Source organism: Aphis gossypii, chromosome X, assembly GCF_020184175.1.
Source record: "Aphis gossypii isolate Hap1 chromosome X, ASM2018417v2, whole genome shotgun sequence".
NCBI lineage: Eukaryota > Metazoa > Arthropoda > Insecta > Hemiptera > Aphididae > Aphis > Aphis gossypii.
The window spans coordinates 3,519,500-3,546,558 of NC_065533.1; the positions used below are offsets into that span (position 1 = coordinate 3,519,500).

At 29.2% G+C, this 27,059-nt stretch overlaps 1 protein-coding gene across 2 annotated transcripts in view; it reads left to right on the top strand.

Moving 5' to 3' along the window:
* Positions 1-1,888: 1,888 nt before the first annotated feature.
* LOC114131783 (uncharacterized) overlaps positions 1,889-27,059 on the top strand; it is a 37,676-nt gene continuing 12,505 nt past the window's right edge. For both annotated transcript variants that reach the window (XM_050205311.1, XM_050205312.1), the window contains exons 1-4: positions 1,889-2,055; positions 9,520-9,640; positions 16,489-16,596; positions 23,551-24,099. In XM_050205311.1, coding sequence (XP_050061268.1) covers positions 9,533-9,640; positions 16,489-16,596; positions 23,551-24,099 — 765 coding nt within the window. In that variant the 5' untranslated portion in view covers positions 1,889-2,055; positions 9,520-9,532. The remainder of the gene's footprint in view (positions 2,056-9,519; positions 9,641-16,488; positions 16,597-23,550; positions 24,100-27,059) is intronic.

Genomic DNA, 27,059 nt, shown 5'->3' on the forward strand with positions numbered 1-27,059 from the left:
CTAAAAATATCACATTGCATTACATTATTATTTTTCAATTTTTGCGAATAATTGCGAATAGTTTTTTTTTCATCTGTGGTAAGTTTCTGATCTTGATGTACTGTGAAACATGGTTTCCTTTGGTTTACGGTTCAAACTGGAAACAAATAGCTTTGATCTAAACAAAAAATTTATCTACTTAAAAAATGTTATTTGTTTATTTAATTTTTATTGATTAGTAATTACGTAAAACACGTAAGTATACCAGAATTCATGGAAATAGTGTATTAATGTATAATTATAATGACTAATATCTATATGATATGGTGCATATCAATAGTTAACCATAATTCAATTAAGTTTTAATCAAAAATTATCTAAGGAACTTTGAATATCTACATAGCTTAAAATGTACAGTTTACTTCCTTGCGATCAAGTGACGCTGGTATATTTTTGAACATTTAAAAAATAAACGTTAGACATTCGATGTAATTAGGTACCTATTGTAGATTTAAAACTCTAAAGCACTAAATAAACATATTTTATAATATTGAATATATCGTAACATTTATTACATCCTATAAATAAATACTACACATGATACACATAATATAATTTACCACCAGAAAATACCAATTGATACGTTTTAACTGTGTCTAAAATCTAAATTATTATTTAATATTAAAAATGTTAATATGACATTTTAAAATGGCCCACGGCAGTCAGTTTGAAATTTATCATGAACCGTTGTAGGTATAACCACAATAATTATTAACAGCCATCTTCATATTATAGTAATGTATTATTTTAAAAAAATAAATCATTATTTAGTTATTTAATCCAAACGTGTTTTTTCGTTGATCTAAAAACCTCTTCCACAAGTTATCAGACATCCAGTTACGGAAAGCTTATCCATAAGGAATATAAATCCTTCTCTGGATAACTAATATCGTTATCGGTTCTTCCGACCTTGTTACAGTATGCTACTAGTTTTTAATTAAATTCCTATTTTCAATGTATATTTCGTCATTTTTTAGTGTATATTCAAATATTTTTAAGAACATAGACTGTAGACAGTCTAACCCTAAATATTACGAATACATATATTATTTCGTATACATGAAAAATAAAAGTACTACCACGTCAGATAAACCTATCATTACATCGTGGTCTTGTCGCATATTGAATCGGTTGCACGCGCTCTAACTGCAGCCAATACAACACGTGAGACAGCTAATAGCAAAAAAGTTTTAATATACATTTTTATGTTATGATTATGCAATATAATTGGATCAAAGAGCGTATACTCGTTCGAGAGTTTTGTGACTCGTTGAGCAATAAAATACGTAAAATATACGGATAGTGTCTGGTCACCTATAAGTGTGCGTGCTAGCGGGGCGGAGTTGAAAGGAAAGAAAAGTCCGTCGTCTAAGTAAAACGATAAAAATGCCCCCCCCCTCCCCGTAATACATGGTAAAAACTATAATATCATAATATTTTTATACGTAGGTACCTATACGGACCTTCAGAAGAGGTAAAAGTATCGGAAAAAAAAACAAATTTGGGTCGAATCTGTGCGGTAGCGGGAAACAGCCGATTTGAAAACGCACCCACTCATACCCACATAATAATAATAATAATTAATCTAAAATACGTCTGCGAGTATACGATAGGTAACAATATTCTATATGTATAATATACGTATGTACAATATTCTATACCTACGATCGCCAGCTAATGGGGCACACTAGGTTTTTTTTCCCATACCCGTCTGGTAGTGTTATATTATATATTATTTACTTTCACCGCTAGTATCATACGTAGGTAGGTAGGTACTATAGTGTTATTATTACATATTGGTCAGTTTCCCCTCCAGTCCGGCACGCGCCGACCCTTCTACGGTGCCAGAGATCCACTATGGCTTTAAACCTGCACATTAGGAACAAGGTGATACGTTGTTAAGTCATCGTCGGTCCTCGTGCTTGAAATGTGCTAGTGCTGCGAGTGCGCGTTGACGTTAATAACATCGATACTGCAACTGAAAACCGCGTTTCCGTGCAAACACTATCAGAAGAAGTAAGTAACACCGTGATATATTTTATTTTTTCGTACGCCAGTACATAATGTAGTAGTCGAGTACTAGAAATTCGTTGAACAATAATAACAAACATTTTGAAAATTGACCAACGACATCGTCTTGTTTAATTCTGGAATACTCGAAAAAAAAAATCAGTCACATCATAAATCTGACTGCCTACTGTGCCTGTAAGCCAACAATATGAGATGAACTTTTTTACATGATGCATATTTTACAAGTATTTATTTTTTCTCGATAATTGTTACACTGAAAAGAGCATATTACACATTTTTATTCAAGAACTAGTGTAACAATTGATCAAATACTTATGTATGTTGTGTATACGAGTTATTGAATTAAAAACGAATCAATTAAAAATTTGCATACACATTTTCGTATTTTAAAAGTATACATATTTCTTTTAATACAATTTAATTTCAATGGTACGTGTGAATAAAAATAAAAATATTTTTATACATACCTCTGTGAAAGATTTTGTATTATATCACAATAAGATTAATTATCATATTTTTTGTTACTTTAATTTAATTTGTTTTGATTACATAAAAGTTGTAGTTATTGTGTAAATTAATATACCTAATAAGATTTTTTTTATGTGCACTTATCACGCTAAATTTTGATTTAAAACTTATTTAGTATGGTTAACTTACGGATACTTATTAATTACAGTTACAATTATTTTAATATTTATGTACTACAGTAATAATATATAACGTATCTGTTATTTTAAATCATTGTTTTGTTTTTGTTGATATTTAATACAAATTATAAGTTAAATTTAGCACATTAGTACCATTGACCATTTTTTGAAAATGTTGACCATTGAAACAACACTATTCTCGTATTATTATTAACATTGTATTAATTCTTATTATTTTTTTTTTTTTGTTTTTCAATCATAAAAATTGTTAATTTAACTATTTTCTGTAAATACTGTCATCAGTTTTGACACTATACATTTCGAAAAACGTTTACCAATGAAATGATTATCAATTTTTAAACTGAAAAAGTCTATAGGTATACTCTATACGGTCCGCTGAAATATCAATAATTTTTCTCTAAAAATTTTAAACTAATAAAGACATAAATACGGCCACACATTATTTTTAATTATTGTATATCCTAGATATACTAAAAAATGTTTAGATAATACATGTATCTATACCATTTATCTGTCCACAAATCATAATAAGTAGGTACCTATCGATTTGTAATGGTTACGTATCGATTACGTATAAACATATATTTTTAGTAATTCAAATTCAATTTATTTCAACATATCATAATTAAAGAATAAAAATATATTTCATCATTTCTATACACGAATAAAACCGGATGGATAAGGTACATATATTTTTATAAATAATGATTTTATTACTTTTTACGTATGTTACTCGATAGATAAATATTTTGGTTTCAATATAGACGATATATGTCCCAGTACAGTATACTCGTTACCCATCAATGTTACTATTACAATAATATATTCAATTAATTACAGTGTTCTTCAACGATATTAAACAAATCTTAAGTAGCCATTGTGATAATAATTTTATTTCAAGTTCGTGGCATTGAATAAAAAGCACTTAATACGTCTACACTGTTTAATTGGAAATGAATAGGTAGTTAGCACATCGTATACACAAGAAAAATTATATTATTCTTCATTCATCGCGAACGATTAAAACACTCTAGAGTTGTGGTATTCAAGGGCATATTTTCTCAAAGCGTTCATAGGTATTCACTATTTTCCCATGGTTATTTACCACATTAATGATATTTAGACAAACTGTGGTATACATAATAATAATATAATACATACATTGTATATACATGACATGTATGTGTACTCTCAAGTTTATATTACCAAATAGTAAACGAAAATTAATATTATTATTCCGATCGATCGACATTGTTGGACCCGAATCAGGAGGAAATATTAAACGATTTTGAAAGGGAAAGCAAAATAACACTAAGCGCGTGGAAGAGGGAAGTGCTAATGACGTGAATAAGTAATAAGTGAACCGACTGAGTAATACCAATTTTTATATAACAAGAATATATTATTATCATTATGCATTATCGAACACCGATAATCTGCTCGCAATAGTCAAAACGTGTTTTAACAACCCATGCCTGTTCTGTGTTTACCGTTATATATTATATATTACTTTTTATGATATAATTTTAATGAAAAGTTGATTTTTTTTATTATAATAATAATTATTTATTTTTTTTTTTTTTTTATCATACGAAATAATATGTTTAGTACAATTATTGATGCAACGAGATGAAAATTACATTTAAAAACAAATGAAGGACTAACTAGTTAAGCACATATAATATTATAATAAAGTATAAGTATAATAAGTGCATACATACATGCATTTCAAATACAAAATTCTATGTAGGCATAGCTGCCTGCCGATTACTAAAATACATCTTATAAAAGGTAATTTAATAACACGTTTTTCGTTGGTTATATTAACGTATTTTATCATAGGGATCTATAATAGCCAACATTAAAATAAAAGAGACTATTTTTTAATTATTATCATAATATTTAATAAATTTTGAAAGCAAATATGTCCCCATGGGTATCAGTTTTTCTAGTGATACCTACATTTAACGTACGTATTATTAGGTATATCAAATTATATTTCAAAACTATAATCTACGCTATGATGAGCATAATGTTCTACACGACTATAATAAATCTATGACTCTATTATCATATTATAATATTATAACAATTTAAATTGATCATTTACATAAATTATTTAAAAACGCATTGTCCGCCCGGTTTCACTGCGTTTCTTGTAGCTGCAGTCGTATGCACCTAACCTAACCGATCAGCCGATCACTATTATATAGATATAAACTGTGCATTTTCGATTGAAACGATTAATAATAATAACTATAATATACTATGGTTTAATGATCGATCGTATACACATTTGTTTATAAATGTATAATATATTCTAATTGGTTTAGGTATATAAATATATTAATATCATTATCTATAGGGTCTTTAATTTAAGGTAGAACGCACGCGCGTTCATAAGGAGGACGAGTTACTCAAGGTATACGTTTTAATATGTGTAAAAAGGAAAGTGGATTGAAACTGAAATAACTGTTATATCATAAACACTGTAGGTCGGTGGCCAGTCTGAACCTTCTCTTATGTGTGTGTTGCATTTTACTTTCTATTGATTATTCGTCTCATCGTATCGTCCAGAAACTACACACACACACATATATATATATATATATATATATTGTATATTAATCATTATTTCGTATTGGCATCTCAAATCTGTGCTAGTCTGTCAGCGTCTTATATTAGAATCGTATTCTGTTAAATTGTTACTGTCCACATCATAATATGAACTTAATATATATTGTCGTAGGTTTCTCTCCGGGTTTTTGATATAAAAAAAAAAAAAAAAAACCGTTTAAATGATCTTATGAAAAAACTATTATACAGCTGTTACAGTTTATCGAGGGATTTCCATTTGTTTTTTATTAAATTATAATATTCATTGAGTCACTGTCTTAATGTAATATAATAAGGTTCTGTGACATAGTAAGAATTCTTGTTGAAGGATTTCTTTTTGATATGATTTATAAACAATTACCTACCAACTTAAAAGTATCATGATTCATGGCGTGGCACGTCTATTAAAATGTGTATATATATACAACGAAAAAATATTTCTACGCTTATCCGAGTAACAGTGTTGTATAATTTATGTCTAACCAGTATATACGTGTGGTCGGTACCTAATCTACCTGTTATCATTTAAAATCTACCAGAAATTTTCATTTTTTTTTTCATTTTCTTGTTTAACATAGACACAGACATTGCCTAATGGAATAAAAGTTCAATGTACATAGTATTATTATTATAAATATACAAATCAATCCCATATGAACAACTAATTTTTTCCGCTCTGAATAACATGCATCATATCATCATCGTGTCGAAAGCTTTTTTTAAAAAAAAACTATAACGAAATAACAAGTGTACCTAACCTATAACCGTACCTCCTTCTCATTGCTGTCAGAGTAAATATATAATCACATCTAGATGATGTTCCAAGAATCTAGTTCCCGGCAGTTAATTTAAAAATATATCAGTTTTGCAACGAATATGATTTCTTAATAATATTATGCCAAAATTATTATATTATTATAATGAGCTGTGTTTTGAATAGGATTATACGGTGCCTACACACGTTTTCTGAAAATAAAATAAGCCAAAATGTTGTGCAACTGTGCGTGCTATAGGATACATAATATTGTAAAATTCGAATCTTTTTGATCTCGCGACGAACTCGTAAATGATTTTTTCGTTAAAAAATCGAAACGAATAAAATCATCGAATGTTGTGCTCACTAAACCAATGATCTATAAAGGCATAAAACCTATAAAAATATAATTATATTATACTACATAATATACGGTCGGACGTAATATGATATTATTGTTTTGTACGGGTACGCCGATATTTTTGTCACTATGTGTTGTGAGAGCACTGCATCGTGATTTCCCACGGCTAAGCATGTTTTATTAAGTAGATGTATATCATGATACAGAAATTACTCTATACGTTTTGTACATAAGCGTTTAATCGGTGTGACAAAAAAAAACCCTAAGTAAACCGAACGCAACTACGATTTCTATATGAACGCCCACGAATATATCACAGTTAAAGATATGCATACGTGAATATATATTATAGGTGTACATATTATTGTCTATCGTTGCCCCACAGACATGTCAAGTCTGTGGACTATATTATTATCATAGTTGGTATTATAATATATCTATACTATATTATTATAATACAGCTGCACAATTATTACATGCACCGGAAAATTGCGATTTACGTTCTCGTCATATTATTTTTGTACAATTCATACAGTAAACTGTTGGTACCTATAAATACTATTCTATATTATACTATTGTGTAGGTCGCCGTTTTCTATACATAAAAACCCGAGCACACTTTACTGGCATTCAACAGCAATATGTGCCATGTACCATGCAATATTTTAAATATTTATGTGAAAAACGATTTTTCAAATAAGAACCCATGCATAAAAATCATTATTTGGTTTATTTGGTTTTTAGAATTTTTTCTAGTTTCAAACCCGCCTTTTCGAACGCCGTTTTTTATTTATAGGTACCTACTGGTATTGTACCTATTATATGTGAGTATATATTACACAGTTGCAGTAGACGTGTATCCACGTGGGGTTCTATTGTTAATTAATTATTAGTTATTATATAGAATATTTATAATTAGCATATTATTATTTATCTCTATTAATTAATTATTCGTGTTCAGTCTTGTGGTATTTATGTCGTACATAACTATATTTACGAAGGTTTTTTGTATTTTTATACATACAATGTTTGAAAATATAGATCAATTAAAAAACGGCTGGTAATGAAATTTCGCTCGATCTGTTGATATTTTTTTTTTTTTTTTAATTTCGGTTCGTTAAAGTCTCTGGTACATTGCACAACGACAAAAACCACATTTCCAATATAATATAGACTTGAAACAACACTGTGTGTATTTTATTATTATATGATTTACCTACATCGCGAAAATCCTTATAAGTACCTGTATCTGCAGTGGGGCTCTTCGCCAAATTAATATTATACTCTCGCTTTCATTTTGACAGTGCAGCAGTGTATACGTCCGGCACACGTGCGCTTATTATGCACTCCCACGCCGAAAATATATTATGAAATCACCGGACGACGTGATCTTATAAATTGTAAAATATTATTATCATCATCGTTAAGAGATGTCTGAGTTTGAAGAAATAAAATCGTCATACCTAAATCTCTCAAAATCTTAACAACGTCTGTTTAATTTGAATACTTTACTACGTGTGTATATATAGTATATACTGTATATACTTGACCGGCTACTGATCATGCGCAATTCTTATATTATAGATGCGTCATTATTGCAGCTGTTATCGTATTTGGACAATCTCATATTATGAAAAGTGCCACGCAGACTTACATAGACATTTTTATGCTTAAGCACGATAATTGGGCTATTACCAAAATAAACTGCATCTCTTAAAAAAAAGCAATAAACACGAGAACTTTTTTTGGTTTACAAAAAATCAAACCATGTAATAAGTATTATATGCTAATACACAACTGATGAGAGTCTCTTTATCAGCCAATGAATTCGTCGCGATACTCCTGATCCTGAACACTGTTGACCGACAAATCTGTCCTCACCTCCCTGCCGTTGTTGCGGTTACCGAGATAAAATAGTTGTGTACTTGCATCGTAAATTGGTAGCGAAAACCACATAAATATCAAAATATAAACGAGTCGTTTCGTAGATAAAGCCACTTATAACAATGACCTTTATAAAAAAGTATTTCTAAAATATTTTTATAGTATTAACTATTATTATTATACATCTCTTTAATACCTAGTACCTACCATTGCGTTATAGATAGTGCGCGACCTCGTCGCGTATATACTTAATACATAATATTGTCGAAATGAAGCAATCGTTTCGTAAAATTCTCCAACGACTTAAAAAACACGGATTTTACCGGTTTTTTGATATTTTCTCTAAAAAAAAAAACCACTTAACATTTATTATTATAAGTTTTTTTTTAATAATATATTGTTTTAAAATTCTATAGGTAGGTCATATTATAGTGTGTGTTTTTGATTACTTGACATTTACCGATTTTACCAATTACTAAACAATAATTGGTAATAAAAAATAAACAATCCAAAAAAGTCAAACAATCAAATTTGTTTGTGCATTATCAATATGCTAAATAAATAAATAAAGTTTAATATTCTCAGCTAAAATTTCTATTGAAGTAACAATATTATTTAACAAATTCAACAACATTTAACAAAATCATAAACTAAGTATATATAAAAATTAAGTAGGTACAATGGTGTTTAAATTATATGAAATCGATTTTATATTATTATTATAGATATAAGTATTTGAGTTACTTTATTGTAAACGATTATGATAGAGATTAGAAATTTCGTGAAGGTGGGTGGAAGGATATTATATTAATTGCTATTAAATGTTATTAGCAAATTTATTGTCATTCAATTAAATATACATGTCAAGCAACAATAAAAACTCCAAGTTGCTCGATCTGATGAATGATATCTATAATGCGTTAGACGAATCGTGAAGTTTTAAATTTTAATATAATAATATTATGTATTATCAATATTGTATTAATATTAATAATATCATGATGTCACTTCAACGACTATTATTGTGTAGTTTGAATTTTTAAACAATATACTTCGTTTTGATCAGTTTATTATAAAAACACGACTGACAAAATGGAATGTAAATTAAAATTATCTAACTGTTTTCGAGCACAATTTTTATTTTATATTTTTAATTTTTTTTTCAGACCAGTATTCAAAATGATGTTTAAATACATGTGTTTGGTTTTGTTCATAACGTGGTATCAGTTAGCTGATTGCCATCCTGCGAGCTCCAGTATTAAGTCGATAGATTCCATGATTGAAAAGGTAAGATTTTTTAATGGATTGATAAAAATTACTAATAACTATATAATCGTTCTCACAATATAGACAATATAAATCGTAAGAAGCATTCATCATATTTTCGATACCTAATCTTTTTTTAAAATTTTTGAACTAACTATATACACACGCTCATAAATCATAATGCATTATAACTACTCACCGGGAATTATGATTAATGTTTAGAAAATTCAATTTAATGTATAATAATATAATATTATCCATATATACATGTGTGAACATGTATTGGCCCCGCACCGAGGACAAACTGTGTACTCGAGTTCGACGGATTACCGCACAACCCAAGGTAATCTGGGCATTACATTTTTCGAAACTTACTTGAACTGCAGCTACTTTCATTATACTTGTATATTATATTATATATATTTTATATACACAGTGTTATCTCATCCACAATAAAATGATGACTTAAGTGTTAAGGTGTAGGTATGTACTTAGAATAATACCAAACACAATGTATATAATTGCGCGCGTTTTAATTATTATTATCATGATTCATGACATAAGTATACATAATATTATTATAGTGAATAATTAAGTATTATTAAATCTAGACATGATTATAATATTATTATATTTCTCGCAGTGCCATTGCTCACAGCTCGCGAGTGACAGCAATAATGCGACGTCTAATATTATGATATTTATTACGCGTGCCTCATCCTCTATGTTTCGTCATGATGACAACGATTATAATTAACGGTCGTTTTACAAAAATTTTTATTTTAACACGTCACTGCCATTTTCAGTACATAAAATACAATCATCAACGTATAATCGATACATAATTATTGTAGAATATAATTAGCAAAAATCAAGGTATACCTTTATATCTCTATTGGCTGTTACCTATATATATAATCCTACCATAAAATATGTAACACTCACATACATACACAAATGTAGGTAATACCTAACCAGCTATACCCAATATACGTTGGACAGCTATTTTTCTGTACAACGCTGGTTGCATGTAAAAAACCGGATTTATGAAATACATACCTATGGGCAGCTATGTAGTAACTTTTAAAGATAATGATATACACATAACCGTTTATTAAGTTTTGATCTCCTAGAGGCGATATTTTAAGAGTCACGATTGGTTTGGAGTAATTAAAATTGGTCACAATAAACAGAAAAAAATGTAGATTACATAGATATTATATTAATAGGTAATTTGGTCCAATTATATTTGTAGTAGCTATTTACTTTTATTTACTTTCCATCGTCGAAATTTTACACATAGATGACATAGACACTACTACATCACAGAAAATCGAAGAATAATTACGTACTCACGACGACTATTTCATAATAATACGTGAAAATGCACTGCTATTGGTTTTAGTTATCGCAGTTATTTTTCTAATCAATTGACGTCCAATCGTATTTCGTTGACATATTTTATACTTTGAAAGTATACGATCATCATCATCGTCATTATCATCATCTTACTATTAATTTTTCAATTACCACGTATAAATTACTGTATCTGTGTCCTATAGGTACGGCTACAGTACAGACATGTACTCGGAAATGTTCATACGTTTAATGATATTTTTTTAATTAAATTTCCTATAGGCTTCGTGAATATTTCATTATAGGTATTATCGTTTTATTAAATTGTTTTAGCGGGTATTGCATAAACACGCGTAAACGATTTCCAATACATGATACACCGGTGTATGTGATCGGGTCATTAAAATTGCCAGTAAAAATTAACTTCTATTACCGTATACAACATGTAATGGTAATACAAACAAATCGCCAATTAAAATTCGTTATTTTCAATTTGTTTAAGTTTTTCAAGCGTGCTAAAGTAGATAAATATCCGTGTACACTTATACTATTATGTAGTGTATTGTAATCAGTATTGCACCCTTTCTATATTATTAATATTATGTTACGACACCGCTGCAGCGAGTTTGCGTCTCTCGGATTGGTTTTAGCTTCTAGACAAACCGTCGTTATATCTATATACGACTATACGGTTAGTAGTAATACGTAAAAAAATTATCATATTACTAACTATATCACACAACACATGCGCACACAGTCACGTGTATTACATAATAACGATGATGATAATAATAATAATAATGTAATCGTAAAATTTATGTAAAATTCTGCTGCATGTACCTACTTTACATCGAGTCACCGACAACGCCACAGAAAATAATACACAAGTACTGTGCACCGCCGCGTACTATACATATAAATATCATGTACTCGTAGTTGTTGGCTCGCGTCGTTTTTTTTCTTGTTTTAATATTACATATTAAATTATAATAATATACTATTCATACGTTAGTCCACGCTCTCGGCGTTTATCGAAATATATGTAGTGCACGCGCGTTGGCAAGCGCAGGCGCGTTTCCGCTTCGCGACAAATGATAGTTTATATAATATTATACGTTGGGGGCGGCGGAGTGGTTTCAATTTGCAACAATATATCGAGAAAGGCATTAGTTATTATTATTATCGTCATCATAGGGTAGGTATTGTTATACTACGGTATAATATGGTACCTATAATATTACCAAAATTATGGTAAATATAATTAGATAAGGTGTACCGCGATTGTAGTTGGGGGTGGTCGAGTAAACCTAATGAAATTTGGAAGTGAAAACTGCAGTGTCGTAGCGCTTCAGTTTTTTATCGCGTATCTCCGGACCACTGTAAACGACGATAAACATAACAAAATTTCGGTCTTCCTGCGATATCCTTTACAATATTCCATTTTTTATTTCCGACCAATTTTGGGCTAGACGATCTACGAGACGCTATGGTCGTATAAATAATATTGAAACTTTGATTATTTTGTGGCTTAAGTTTTTTTTATTTTCAATATACTCCTGTATACGAAATGAATACGTTGATACGACCTTACTGACTAGTGACTGCTGTAAAACTACTGCTGAACAAAATGATATATTGATGTTGGTACATAATATCGACTTGTTGAAATCGCTGTCGTTTCGAGTCGTCCGTTGTTGAACATATTAATGATCGTAAGACATAAAATCATAAGTATATTGATTGATTCATAATTGGCGATTGGTAGTATATTGTCGGTCGACCACCAGAATGAGTTCTAAAAAAATTTCCGATGACGAGTGTTGGTCCGACACGTCAATATTATAATATTAGGTCATGGAATCTACGTGGCATGCTCAGCAATTGCAGAGCACATAACTTCACGATATGTCGATATAATATGACATACGAAATACCTACCTACACCGTATATATACATCAAACGATATCACCGAGCGAAACGGATTTTTGCGACTTTATACGTTAATAATTATTGTGATGAAATAGTTGTTGTCGTATGGTCATAATATCGATAATAATATAGTGTATTAAACAAGTCCGTTTGAATTTCAAGTTTACAGGATGATACTAGATGATACTCCTTACTCGGCGTCAACCTAAATACCAGAATAAGTGTAATTGCAACTAAATAAAAAATACTTACACTCTTATATTAAATATATAATATGGATAGGCATATAGCACTGTGTTGTAGAGGAGTGCTACGCTCAAAACACAAAGATTTTAAAAAAAGAAAGAAAAATAACAATTAAATTTTAACGTCATACCTTATCGTGTGTACACCATCCTTTTGTATATTATTGTTCGATATAAGTGTGTAACTAACATTTTTAATTTTTTGACACTAACCCAACATAATAGTATTATTGTTAATATTAGATTACGTGTGTTACGTACGTCCACTGTAATGAATTTCGTGTCTTAGAACAATGGACGTACCTGTTTATAATTTTATAACTTTTCACGGCTTAATATTTAATAAAGAATATAAAAGGTATACCTAGGTATACGTAAACAAAGATGAATGATTGTTTCGTAAACGGAACACGTAAGTACACGGAACGAATACCCACCCGTGATTAATCCTATTGGGTAAAAAAAAGCGCTAAATACTCATTACCGATCAATTAATATATTCGACAATAATATTGTATAATACGAAACGCGAAGTGGCAATAATGGTAAAGTGCCACACGCGGTTAGATCACAAAATAAAATATTTATTCTAACGTCATAGTTGAATTTAAATGTAACGAGAGTCTCAAGGACCATTATGATACCATCGGTAGAATTTTAATTTAACTTTCGAATGACATGTCTTGAGCATTATTTCACGTTTATTTCGTATGTTATATTTTTAATATACACACATTTTTATGCAGGTACACGATGTATCGAACATGCGCGCATAATATTATAATAATATTCAGAAGTGTACTGCTTGTATTACTTGTATTTAAAACAAAACTTGTACATTTTTACAAAGTACAGTACGCTGAGTTATTTTTTTTGTGTGTGTACCCACACAAACGGTATCATTTTAATTTTTTTTTTTTTTTTTGTAAAACTTAAACTTAACTTGATTTGATTAATTTATCGTCTATATAATATTATATATTAGTTTATTGATTTTACCCAACAAAATCAAAAATAATTTTTAAAAAAATAATAATAATAAATAATATGTTTTATTGAAAGGTAGAGCTGGTTGAACCGTAAAAGATCTATACATAAAAATTACATTTTCAAATAACAATCAAATTATAATGTTCAAAAGGGTACGTTTTTCATGCAGCGTCCGGACAAAAGCGTACACAACTACTGGTCTGAACTTAGTAGACTTCTAGAAGTATGATAACAGAAGCCGTGCTATTCTAGTTTCACTCTTCACTATGTCTGAACACTGCAGAAAAAAGTGCCTTAACTTAAAGAAAATTTGAATACTTTTTTGATGGCAAATTATAGTCATGCAAATAAAATTTAAAATTACAAAATTGTACATAATCATGTCTGTTATCAATTTTACAAAATATCAGCTGATAATTTTTATTTATTAGAATAAAAACAATAAACGTGTAGTATGGAAATATAATACACTAAAAAGCTCAAGATATATAACCGTAAAGGAATACATGAGCAATGAGTATACATAAAAATAAAATATGTTTAAAATTATTACAGTTTATTATTAGACTATAATACTTATAATACTCAATAAATGAGCATAAATTAAAAAAGATTATATTATAGGTATATATAATAAAAAGGTTAGTAAGTTGAAACTTTAAACTTTCTATTTATTTTAAAGTTGCGATATAATATTATTAATAATCACTATATTATCTGTATGTTTGCATTGCAACGATAAAGTATTAATTAAGTTCGTTACACATAGAATATAATATCACAAAAATAAAACTTACATATATTATATGAAAGAAAATTTAAAAATGTTGCCCTTTCACGGAATTTGTAATTTAAAAGAATTAAATTCATCACAATACTAAATTTTTATGATTTTATAATATATTTATATTTTTTTTTATTGATACTTATAATTTCATTTTATTTTTTCCTCATAAATCAAAATAACTTTTTATACTAATTAGGTAAATCAACCATTCCATTTAATATACTCAATCATGAGTAAATAATAAATTTTGAATCGAATTTTGAATAATAAATTCTATAATTATTTGAGTCTTATCGTGTATACAACCATTAGGATAGTGGCGACTGGCAATTAATCTAATGGGGAAAAAAATATATTACAATGGTTCTCAGCAAAGTACCTATTTATAAATACATATTCGAATATGATTCAAAAATACACTTAAATGATTTTAATGAATACATTAAATTACTATTGTAATAATTAATTATTAATTAATAGTATGAGTATAAATTATAACAGAATTTACAGAATAGCATAAATAGGTACACAAATAATCATTGTAAATTTTCTCAAACAATTATACACGTAAATGTTGAACAAAAATTCTATTAACAATAAACAGAAAGTAAATATTAAATAATTATGTTCTATAAAAGTACGTTTAGCTGTAGCAATCTAAATATTAAGAAGTAGGAACTAAATTTCAATTTTTTTTTATGTTCACTTTCATTTCAGAGTCCTATTACGATTTACGAGAATTAAACAGGTATTAACTATGATTAATGTATATCATAATTTTTTTCGTACGTCATAGGAAAAAATAACATCAAACAGAGATGTTTTTATTGATGTTAAAACCAACCGATAACAGTTTGTATAGATAACAAAATTTTTGCTGCCTATAGCATACTCGAAATAATTAATTTTAATTTCATTCTAAAATAAATATAAATTTGCACTTTCTTACGATCATTTTTTACTATGACCGCTTATAAATAAAATTGTACATGTAGGTACTATGTTTTCAGCTAACACTTAATTGAGATTTGAATGTACGGATGATTAAGGCCAATTTGATTTTAATTACCTTCGACGGTTGATCGATATAGCATTTGTATTTCATAATAGTGTTTCTGTAGCTGTGTGTCAGTGCATAATAGCCTGTAGTCATAAATAACATATTATATATCTATTTAACATAAATTATAATAACATAATAATATATAGTCAACTGCATGTCTTATGATCTTTATAATATAATATGTATACATCATAAAATAAATCATAAACATTAAATGTATCCTCGCCATAATACCGTTCATATATCGTTATTTTATTATACTTGTGGTACCTACTACCTAGACAAGAAAAATATAAAAAATATAAACGTCTACATAAAATATCTACCTATTACACTACGCTCATGGGGTACTAATTAGTAATTAGATATAAGTTAGATAATATAAATCTATTTAACTGTCATATGTAATATTAATAATAATTTAAGATGCATTTTAAATTTAATTTTTTATGAAAAATACTCATGTGTTGTCTGATAAAAATTATGTTTCACATACAGGAATCAGAAGCTTTTTTATCTGTTGAAGCAGAAGACTCTAGTCATAAGAATGTCAGAGACAAAAGGACAATCGGCTTCTTAAGGCAGCTGTTTCCAAATCTATCTCAGGTAAAATTCAACACTCTTTACACTATAATACAGTATAAACCAACCTATAACAAACTCAATAACAATCACTCTCTTATGCGCTATTAATTGTTGTTCAAATAACTACGTTATATAAAAGACAATAGGTACCTACCGAAAGTGAGTTTTCGATAATATGTATTCCATATTTTCACAGATAATAAGTAAATCACTGTTTTAATTAATATACAGACAGTTCAGTGATAATTTTGTGAAATTTTTTTTATTCTATTATCTCGATGTGAAATGCTGACAAATTCTCTAGAGCGTATCTGTCGTTCGTGTAGCTTTTACGGTACCGGATTTACGAGTGCAGTCATGGTATACTAAAGACACTATATGATGTAATTTCATAGAAAATGTAGGTTATTAATGTTTGAACAAATTAATTAATTCTGAAGTAAGGTACCAAATGTTGTGATCATTAAATTAAAATATCAAACGTAAATGTTATATCATAACACGTCATGACCTATATATTCTGCAGAACTATATTGAATAGTTACGTTTTAAGTTTATTTTTGTTTAAATAATAATATCGTCCTCTACATATTTTTCATATTCAGATATTCTTCTTCTAGTTGAACGATCCGCGTTAACAGGCTACGCTCAATATTTTGTTTCAAACATTTTATTATAGAATAAATACTCGAAAAATTATATTCTCAAATGCATCGGCCATATTATTTTTTGTAGGATTAGATTGAGTTTTATCCATAATCTTTTCGATAACACAGAACGTGTTTCTAGAAATATGTATACATTTAAGAACGAATCATGTCAATATTGTTTGTTAAGTTCAACATTTGTAAGAGGAACCGGAATAGCGTAGAACAAACACACGTCGATAACTATTCGGTGAGATTAACGAACAGCTCTCATAAGATTATGGACGAACCAATATTGACCGATTAGAAATGAAAGGACGAGTGTTGTAGCAAGTCGAGTATAATAATTATTACTATTCTTTTTAATATTACCGTTTCGTCCGTTACATTCAAGCAGTAGACAAGAAAACATTTTCGTGGGTTATATCGTTTGAAAGATATTCGAGTGTTCTCGTTAAAGGACAACCACATTTTAAGCCAAAACCAGTATATGGCGTACACCTGGACATGCGATTTTTTTTTAAACTCTTACGACATAGCTACGCTTAGTGCGGTTATGTAAATAATTATTGTACACATATTATGCAGTCATGCAAACCTACTTTAATTTACTTTAGCGATTCGGACATAAAAATTAATTCACTCTCGTGAATCGCTATGCTTAATACTAGGTAACTACAAAGTGCCTACTTATACCTAATGATTATCTCCTACACGATTGGCTTAGGTATAAGCAAAGTACAATAATGATTTAAAACAATAACAATGTGATTTTTCAACGAATATTTTGCATTCATCCTGAACAATAGGCGTGGAGTATGTTAATGTTCTCGAATCACACGGATTCCATTTAACTTTTTTATCTTAGGTAGGTACCTACTTGTAATTATTATTAAGCAACTGTACCGTTCAACAAATGCACAAGGCTTACGTGTCAGTTAGTTAAGCACACATACACATACTACTATACCGTAAGTAACACGCAATACACTTGGTTACTTATCGGATACAACATTAAATTACCTGCTTTACGCTTTGAAAACTTTTAAATGCAATTTTCACGAAACAATAATCAATAATATGCACAAAAAATCATGCACAAATGTTATAGTGTTTATGTTAACGCTAACGACAGTAACAAACTATTCTTCCAAATAGCAAACATATTTTCTCTCCAGTTAAAAGAATAGAATGACAATGAAATCTCGTATATTAAAAACCTTTCTTGTATATTTTTACATCGTATTTTAGATACCGGCTAACTACGAAGCGTCTAAATACCGTATTAGTCAATCGTACGTTAAACCGTTATAATAATTATTTGTCTTTTTTTGTAATCAGCAATTCTGATTCAATATTAAGATATCGGTAATAACAACAACGACAAGGACAAATAATACTTCGTTTTGAAATCTGTTAAAAAGAACATGACCAGAAGCCAGTTTAGTTTATGTAACTGTCTATGAGACATTATAATAATAATAATAATAATAATAATATACGGGTACTGTGTTAATTTCTAAAGAACAGCCATGACATTAAAAAAGTTTGCTACTTACCTCTTATAATCATAAAAGGCAAAAGTGATTAAAATCAGTATATTATATTATTTCGCGTCCAACACCAACTGTTGTTGAGCTATACGTTTAATAAAAAAGAAAAAAGTCTGCTGTTTCTTAACCTATTTCACTATTTCAAATTAAAAACAGTTATTATCAACGAATAATTGTATCGTTTAATGAGTTGTTGTAAATACTATATAGGTTTATTAATATTTCGTTATACTTTTAGATTTTTCAATAGTCACTCGATAATTTGTTTTCTGACCTTATCATTAAACGAATTGATTTTAAAAATAATAACAACAACTTAACCTACTTGAATCCCCAGTGTATACTTATCAATTTAATTAATTTTATAAAAAGTTCAGTAGGTATATAAAAAAAAACACAAAATCCTTCTTTCTTTTCAAGATATATATATGTATTTTCGGTATTACTTTTATTTTTAATGGTTTCGTTCGTTCAAATCATTGAAAAGCTTAGAAAGTCCATAATAGTAAATTTATTACCTAATAAAATACAACATTTCAGCGACAATGATCACAACAATAAATAAATGAAAAAATATGAAAATATTTTATAACCGTAATACGTGCGCGCACACACACACACATACACACAATTAGTGAGGTGACTTGCAATTTGAAACTTATTTTTTTACTAACGACAATGATGAGTGATGACACAATACATTTCAGCGGTTTCGTTGGATGGATTAACCACGAGCGTATAATATAATAGTATTATACGAAGTGGGCAAAACAAACAATAATGTATCTACTTGGCAAATAAGCAAAATAATATACCTGTCCAACAACTGTACTACTTATACAACTCGTTGTTGCCGAAAACGCCTCAGACAACGTTTTTATAATAGTAGTCTCTGATAACAACAATCATTTATGTGGCGATGTCGGAGAAAATATTTCCACTACGTCTATAATATATTATGTGCCTATAAAATAAAACCTATTAACCAACAGTTATCGCGGATGGTACTTTACTACAACTCTGACTAGACGTAGACTTTCTATATACGTATAGGTATTGCTGCAGCACTCGAAGAGTGAGTACATATATTTTTCCTTTAATGTTTTATATGTCCGATATATTCAAGTTTGATTCTCTAATAACTATACACAGTAACTTTCTTGCGTGTTAAATCAAAAATATAAAAAAAGTAAGAAACTTACACAATAATTTTTTTTATGTCCTTAAATATCATAAAATTTCGAATTATGTAAAATATAAACACTTACATTTACCGGAAAAATAACTACAATAGAATTATCAGATAATCGCTGTATACCATTATATTATATTATACTTATTCACCACATTTAAACATTTCCGTAGGTACAACCAAATTCGAATAATTGTCTTTAACATCAATATAATTCTAATTCTGTCTAAAACAAGTTTAATTTATATCACATGCACATAATTAGTTATTATTATACAACGACGAAGTACAAATGTCGACTTTTTAAGCTATTTATACTTTTAAAGTTGAAGAATTTCAAAATAAAATAAAATAAATATTATTATAGTACACATCATATGGATTGAGATGGCGCAACAGTAGTCGCATAATTCATTTTCTTTCATGCGTGTAACATGGCAAATATTAATAACAATGTATTAGAAACCTATATTATATTATAGAGTTATTAATTAGAACGAATAAGCTTATATTGTCAAGTATGTGTAAAAAAGAAACAAGACGACTGCGACCTAACGTGAAGGTTTCTTTTTCTCCGATATTTAAATTTGTATACGAGTATTAAAGTATAGGTAACCTAAATTTTGCATATTACCTACTTATTACCTACATATTATAATCGTTTGAAAATATTATAAACAGTATTTTAATTTTTAATTGCTTCTAAATTCGGTGTAAGTGCGAAATTCAAACACTCGACGCCAGGCTGTCACTGAAATTTACATTTAATAAATTCGAATAGGTAAACTAGGTCCAACATTAATTATATTTAGTTTGATACTTATAATATAATGATTACCAGATGACCTCCGTTTGGCCACCATTTTCGAAAATTATTAACTATATCTATTTTTATTACTGGTTTTTGAATTGAGCAATGATGGCTATGAGAGCTACAATTCTTTCCTTCGATGCCATAATATATTATTTTATACAAAGATTCTTTATTATTCATATTATTTATCTAGAATATAGTCTAAATAAAATAATCTTTACTTTATGGATAACAATATTAACAAAACTTATATTGTTTATGACTTATAGCTGTATTAAATTTGTATTATTACTTATAATCATTTGATTAAATTTGTTAAAAATAAATAGTATTGTTTTCATCAGTGATATTCTTTGAAATTAAAATATTACATTGAATACTAGTCGACTTTCATTTATGTGATTACCAAATTGTAAACAAAAATATATTTAAGTGAGATTATTTAAAAATTTGATTTAAATCAGTCCAATTTATATGATTTTTGTTACTTCTTAATTCTTCTAGCCCAACCCTTTTTTTCATTCAAAATCAAAGCTTACACTTTAGAATCTAATATACGCATATTTGAAAGACTGTTTATTCTTTGAACGTATCAGAGAAAATTTAAAATTTATCGAATTGTTTGTTTATAACCTATTGATACATATAATATAGGTATACAATTATCGAAGATTTACAGCAAGGCGTCGTAAATGGAAAATCACATACTATACAATATACATAATACGATGGTATTACATATTATATACATCGTATACGAAACAATTTGAATATTCACTGTATTAACCGTTTTATCCACGTGACCGATAGAAACTTATGATAATGATGAGACCGAATAATAGGATTGATCGTACATAATATAATATGCATAATCGATCGTAATAGATAACATGTATATAATATAATTTCAAGATCGTTCCGTGTAACGCGTGTAAGGTTACGAAAAATAATAAGCATTGTTGCGCGTGTCCACTTAAATTCAACTTAAACGATCGTGTCTCACTCGACATATTATTATATAATATGATAATATTTTTAAACACACAACACTTCAGTGTGATGATGACTAATAAGTGCGGGGTTTCAGTTTACCTACTAGGTATACAAAATGAGTTTTCCAACGTACGATTCGGTTTTTCAATCGCATTTCAATGAGTTTTTGAAATTAATTTTCATACTTAGACTGTAAAATTAATTATCCAAAATGTAATTGTATAACTAAAAAATGGAGCATACGTATCTGACTGAGAAAATATCAAAGTTTTTCAAAGCAGAATTTCGCTGTATCAGAATGTTTGATACATTTGTAAACTACGAATAGCTTTAAAATAAACTCGATTGAGAAAACTCGACTCTCTCACCCCTAACCCCCTCCAAAAAAACAAAACAAAATAACGCGCCTGACCCTTTTACTATATAATATATAGGTTATGTGTAAATATAAACCTATGCACACAAATACTATTATACTTCTAGTCTACCTCTATGTTCGATAATATTTTTATTATTACATGTTGCGTACGCCATGTGATAATATGTATAGTATTAATTATCGCACGAAAAAATATCGAATGGTTTGTGCGAATTGTTATCTGAAGATAGATAATATACAATAAGTTAGTAATCCGCTTTAATTGTAAACGAATGATATTGCCAGTTCCTGTAGCCGTCATAAAATCACTTCCTGTAGGTATATATTGTATTGTCGAATAATGATGAAGAATTATAGAATAATATAAAAATTAAATTTTATTTTTACGCATCTATCTATAAACACAAGGCTATTGCTGAAAATATTAATTCTGTATAATAGACAGCGGTTTAGTTATTTATCAATTTATTACCACTCAAAATGTTTAAATTTATTTTACAAAATTTATCAAATAATTGGTCTACTTTATTCATAATTGATCAGTTGCGAAATAAATATATATTTATTTTATAAAAAACATAAAATTAATTCCAAAACAAAAATTATGCTATTTGTAGAAAATTTAAGAGCTTATACAATAATATACCTATATAACCTAACCTGTATATGTAGCATAACTTACGGCTATACGCTATTAAATATTATATTTTATAAATTAGATAATGTTTATACTATTTACATAGTCATACAGTGTATATTTAAATTAAAACTTTTTGACCCAGTTTTGATATTGATAAATATTATTTTATAATAAAATTTAGGTTTTGTTGTTCATGTTAATTCTCATGTCATTACTGTTTTCAAAAATCAGGAGGAAAATGATTTTTTTTTTTACTTTTGTTATTAATTATTATAAACGATTTATACATTTTTTCTACAGTAATTAAAGTGTTTCAAATTTTTAGATATTGCAATCTTGTTAATAATATTGACTCATTAGTGACACTTTCATCTGTAAAATGTTACTACTATAGTTTATAAGTGACGGTACCGTTTTCTTCTGTAACGACGAGAATTTTCAGGCATAGCTTTTGTAGTTAACATTTCTACAAGCAAATTTGGGTGATTTACTATTTTTTTTATTGTTATCATTTATAAAACGAAAACATACAATATGTCTGTTAAAACTATAGTAATGTAGTTGTATTGAACTCGGACGTTAGGCATCATCGTACACAATATGCGCACTGAGAAAAACTTACAGACTGACAAGACTAATGACGAAACTCGTACCTATGTGTACCTACCTAGTATATTATATTAGTTATTTTTTACTTCCATTACCTAAGGATCACCCTAGTGTATACGTGTGTTTGGGGTGTCACCTGTTTTTCTAGATAGTCGACCGAAAGATCCAACAAATCACGCGATTCGTATTCCGCGTGATCGGCCGACTGGTGCTCCGGGGCGGCGGCGCTGGAGCCGGAGCGGGCGCGGGCGGCACAGCATCCGCCGCCACAGGCGGTGATTCCGGTGGCAATGGCGGCAGGCGGATATCGATCACGTTGCCCACGTTCCCGCCGTCCGCGGACGACGAAGACGAAGAATCGCAAACGAACCTGCCGGCGGCCGACACGTCGTCCACGCCGGCATCGGACGCCGACGCACTGGCCTCGAGAATAGCAGAACCGGCGTCGTCCGAGGCGGCCGCCACAGACTCCGCGCCGGCCGCGTCCGCCGACTCGGCCGCCGAAGTAGCGGTGACCACCGTGGCCCCGGCCACCACCTCTGCCTCGGAAACCACTTCCGCGGCGGCCGCAGTCGCCCCGGTCACCAATGCCGCACCGGCCGCAGGATCAGTGACTACCACCGTAGCCGCCGCTGTTGCCGCAGCTGCGACCACCACCGCCAACGCAATCACGACCAGCTCGCCAACCACTCAAATGGTAAATCCTGAGAATCCCGAAGACGGCCCGTGTCGGTGCATGTTATAACCCGCAGTATTATTTTTATTATTATTATAATCATCATCATCATTATCTTAAGAACGTTATCATAGTAATATTTTTAGACGACATAATACTTATAATATAACACCTATGTTATGCTAGTTAAAACAACAACAATATAGGCGTATTACGGAGGCAGTGCAGGATTTAATGGAGGTGCGGAGAGAGCGATGCGTCGGAGCCTCGTCGAGGCAGAATTGTTTTAAGGGCTTTAGGTACATTGATGTCCTAGATTTTTTAACTTTATTATATGATTTGTAATTAAGAATGAATAATGTTCCAGAAAAAAAAGAGTTTTAAGAAATAATCCACCCCGTTTCTTTTAAACCGATTTAAATGACTTATAAAAAGAAATTTTTAAGGACTATCAAGATATTAATAATCGACCTTCCGAGACTTAAATCCGACACTAATTGAAGGCATGCACAATATATATAATAATCTATAATTATATTATATGATAACTGATTAGTGTTGAGTTCGTGCACGTCCAAATTTTCAAAGGCACAGCTAAATATATGTGCCAAATGACTTAATACGATAATATTGAGATCGATATTTTCGTTTTTATGAGGCCGAGGACGTTATATACTTGCCTGGACACGTCTTGGAAATAAATTCCATTTTTAACACTATCGATATGCACGTATAGTCTATACTTATACGCCATATTTGGATAGAGCTGCAATATATTTAATCGATTTTCACTAGCAATAGGTATTCAATGAACGAGGGCAAGTTTAAATTATTGCCTATAAATAAACTGTTATAAAAAAAAGAAATTATATTTTAAATTATTCGAGCAACGCAATTCCACAGCTCATTAACTCAAATATAGCATACATATAAATTAAAGAAAACAATCATTTTAAAAATTAACCTTATCTAAATCCTTTATCAACTATGAATTTAAAAGTTTCCGTAAATATGTATAATTATGTATCTCGTCTTATAAAAAATAATAACCAAGAACTGAGTATCATTCCATTAACATAATATTTCATACTACATTCAACTTTTATAGATAGTGTAGGTATGTTACAATGTCTAACATTATTATTTATTAATTTTTGATGATTTTTGGGATGATTGTTTTAACTCAAATCATCTAATAACTATGAAAATATTAGTATTAATCTATTGAATTAAAACTATTTTTTATCCATTTATCCACGTATAATTCAAGTTTTTTAGTTTTTCAAAGCGTTATTACCTATAACAATTATTGTACGTATCTTTTTTTCTATTTTCAAACGATGATCTACGATTTTGATTTCAAGTTCTCATAAATTAAAATCTTCTTAAAAATAATTATTTATGTACCTTCGCAAATCAATATCGTTTAGAATTTAAAATAGGTATAAATTATTCATTTTTAAATTTGCACTCCAATAACCAATTTTATTTTTACAAACCAAGGAGATAATACAAAGTATAAATTACAACGAGTGTACAAATATTAAGGAAGGTAAAAGTTATTATTACTTCATAAAAATAAAATACGAATATGCATTTACAACGATATCGTAAATCGTTCACATTAAAAAAGAATCGTACTATATCACGATTAAATTTAAAGATCTAAAATCGTATTATTAACAGGCATTATTGATACGGATATTTATTTTTTTAATTACAACTATAATAATGAGGACAGTCGTAGTTTTCTGAAATATGTAAATACTATGTATACAGTGTAATAAAGTGTAATAGTTTACGACGGAGATGAGAAAACAATCGTTTTATAGCGGAAAAAAAAGTACCAATTGAGATAAAATTATGATTGTGATCACGTATCGTTATATCATTTTATCATCATCGCGTAGAAAACACAACTATTTCCGTTCGTTTTCTATAAATTCGTTGAATTGACTAAACAGTGAGAAAAGGTGGTTAATCTACCTTTCGTTACGTCAACATGTTCGGTATTCGTAGTATGTCGCGACATTATTGTTGTTGTTGTTGTTATTTTAATTTGCTTTTTGTTTAATAATATAATGTTTTGTATTGTTTTTGATCCCGCAATAGTAGTTATTATTATATAGCTTGTTAAAATATGCTTTTTTCATAGTATATGCGTTTAAAGGTCGTTAACTATTATCAGTAATAGTACTGAACCGTTTTAACAATATTATTATTATATTAACCACTAACGGTCGCATCTCCGTCGAAGTGAAACGTATATAAGCCTAATACAGTGCAATAGTGTATATTGATAAGTATTGTCTATTGTATACGAGTAAAATATTATGTGTGCACGTAAATTGCATGGTGTATGAATAATATGAAATTTATTCATTTATTTTTATACAAGCAAGGCCTTTGGATAACATATTATGGTGTAGTATATCTTGTTTACTAATAATCACATAATTACGTAAATTCATTAGGAGAAAGGTAAACAAGTTGAGAGTAGGTATAACCAGTAAAGGTATAATTAATATTTAAAACAAAAACGAAGGCTCCACATTAAATAAACGCATTCGACCACGTAAGGGTTCGTTGAACATACACATAGTTAGTTGAGCATGTTGGAATAAAGAAAGATAAATCTGAGTGAGAGGAACGAGAAGATACATTAAAATAAATTAGGCTTAAAAGCTTCGAAGAGTCAATATATCTATTAAGAAGTCCAGTGAGAAATTTTAATTTTAAATTATGTCACAAGGGAAGATATTCTTAACTGTTAGGTTAAGTTACTGTCTATAATCGATAGTCACATAGAGTTCTGTGTTATTACAAAGCATAACATGTAACGATTATAAAGATCGATTTCTTAACTTTTTAGAAATGATTTGTTTAACCATATTATAATGTATATTAAAGTAGTAATATTGTATGCATCATACATAATTAAACGCAACACTGTTTTAATGTACCTATACAGCGGCGTAGAT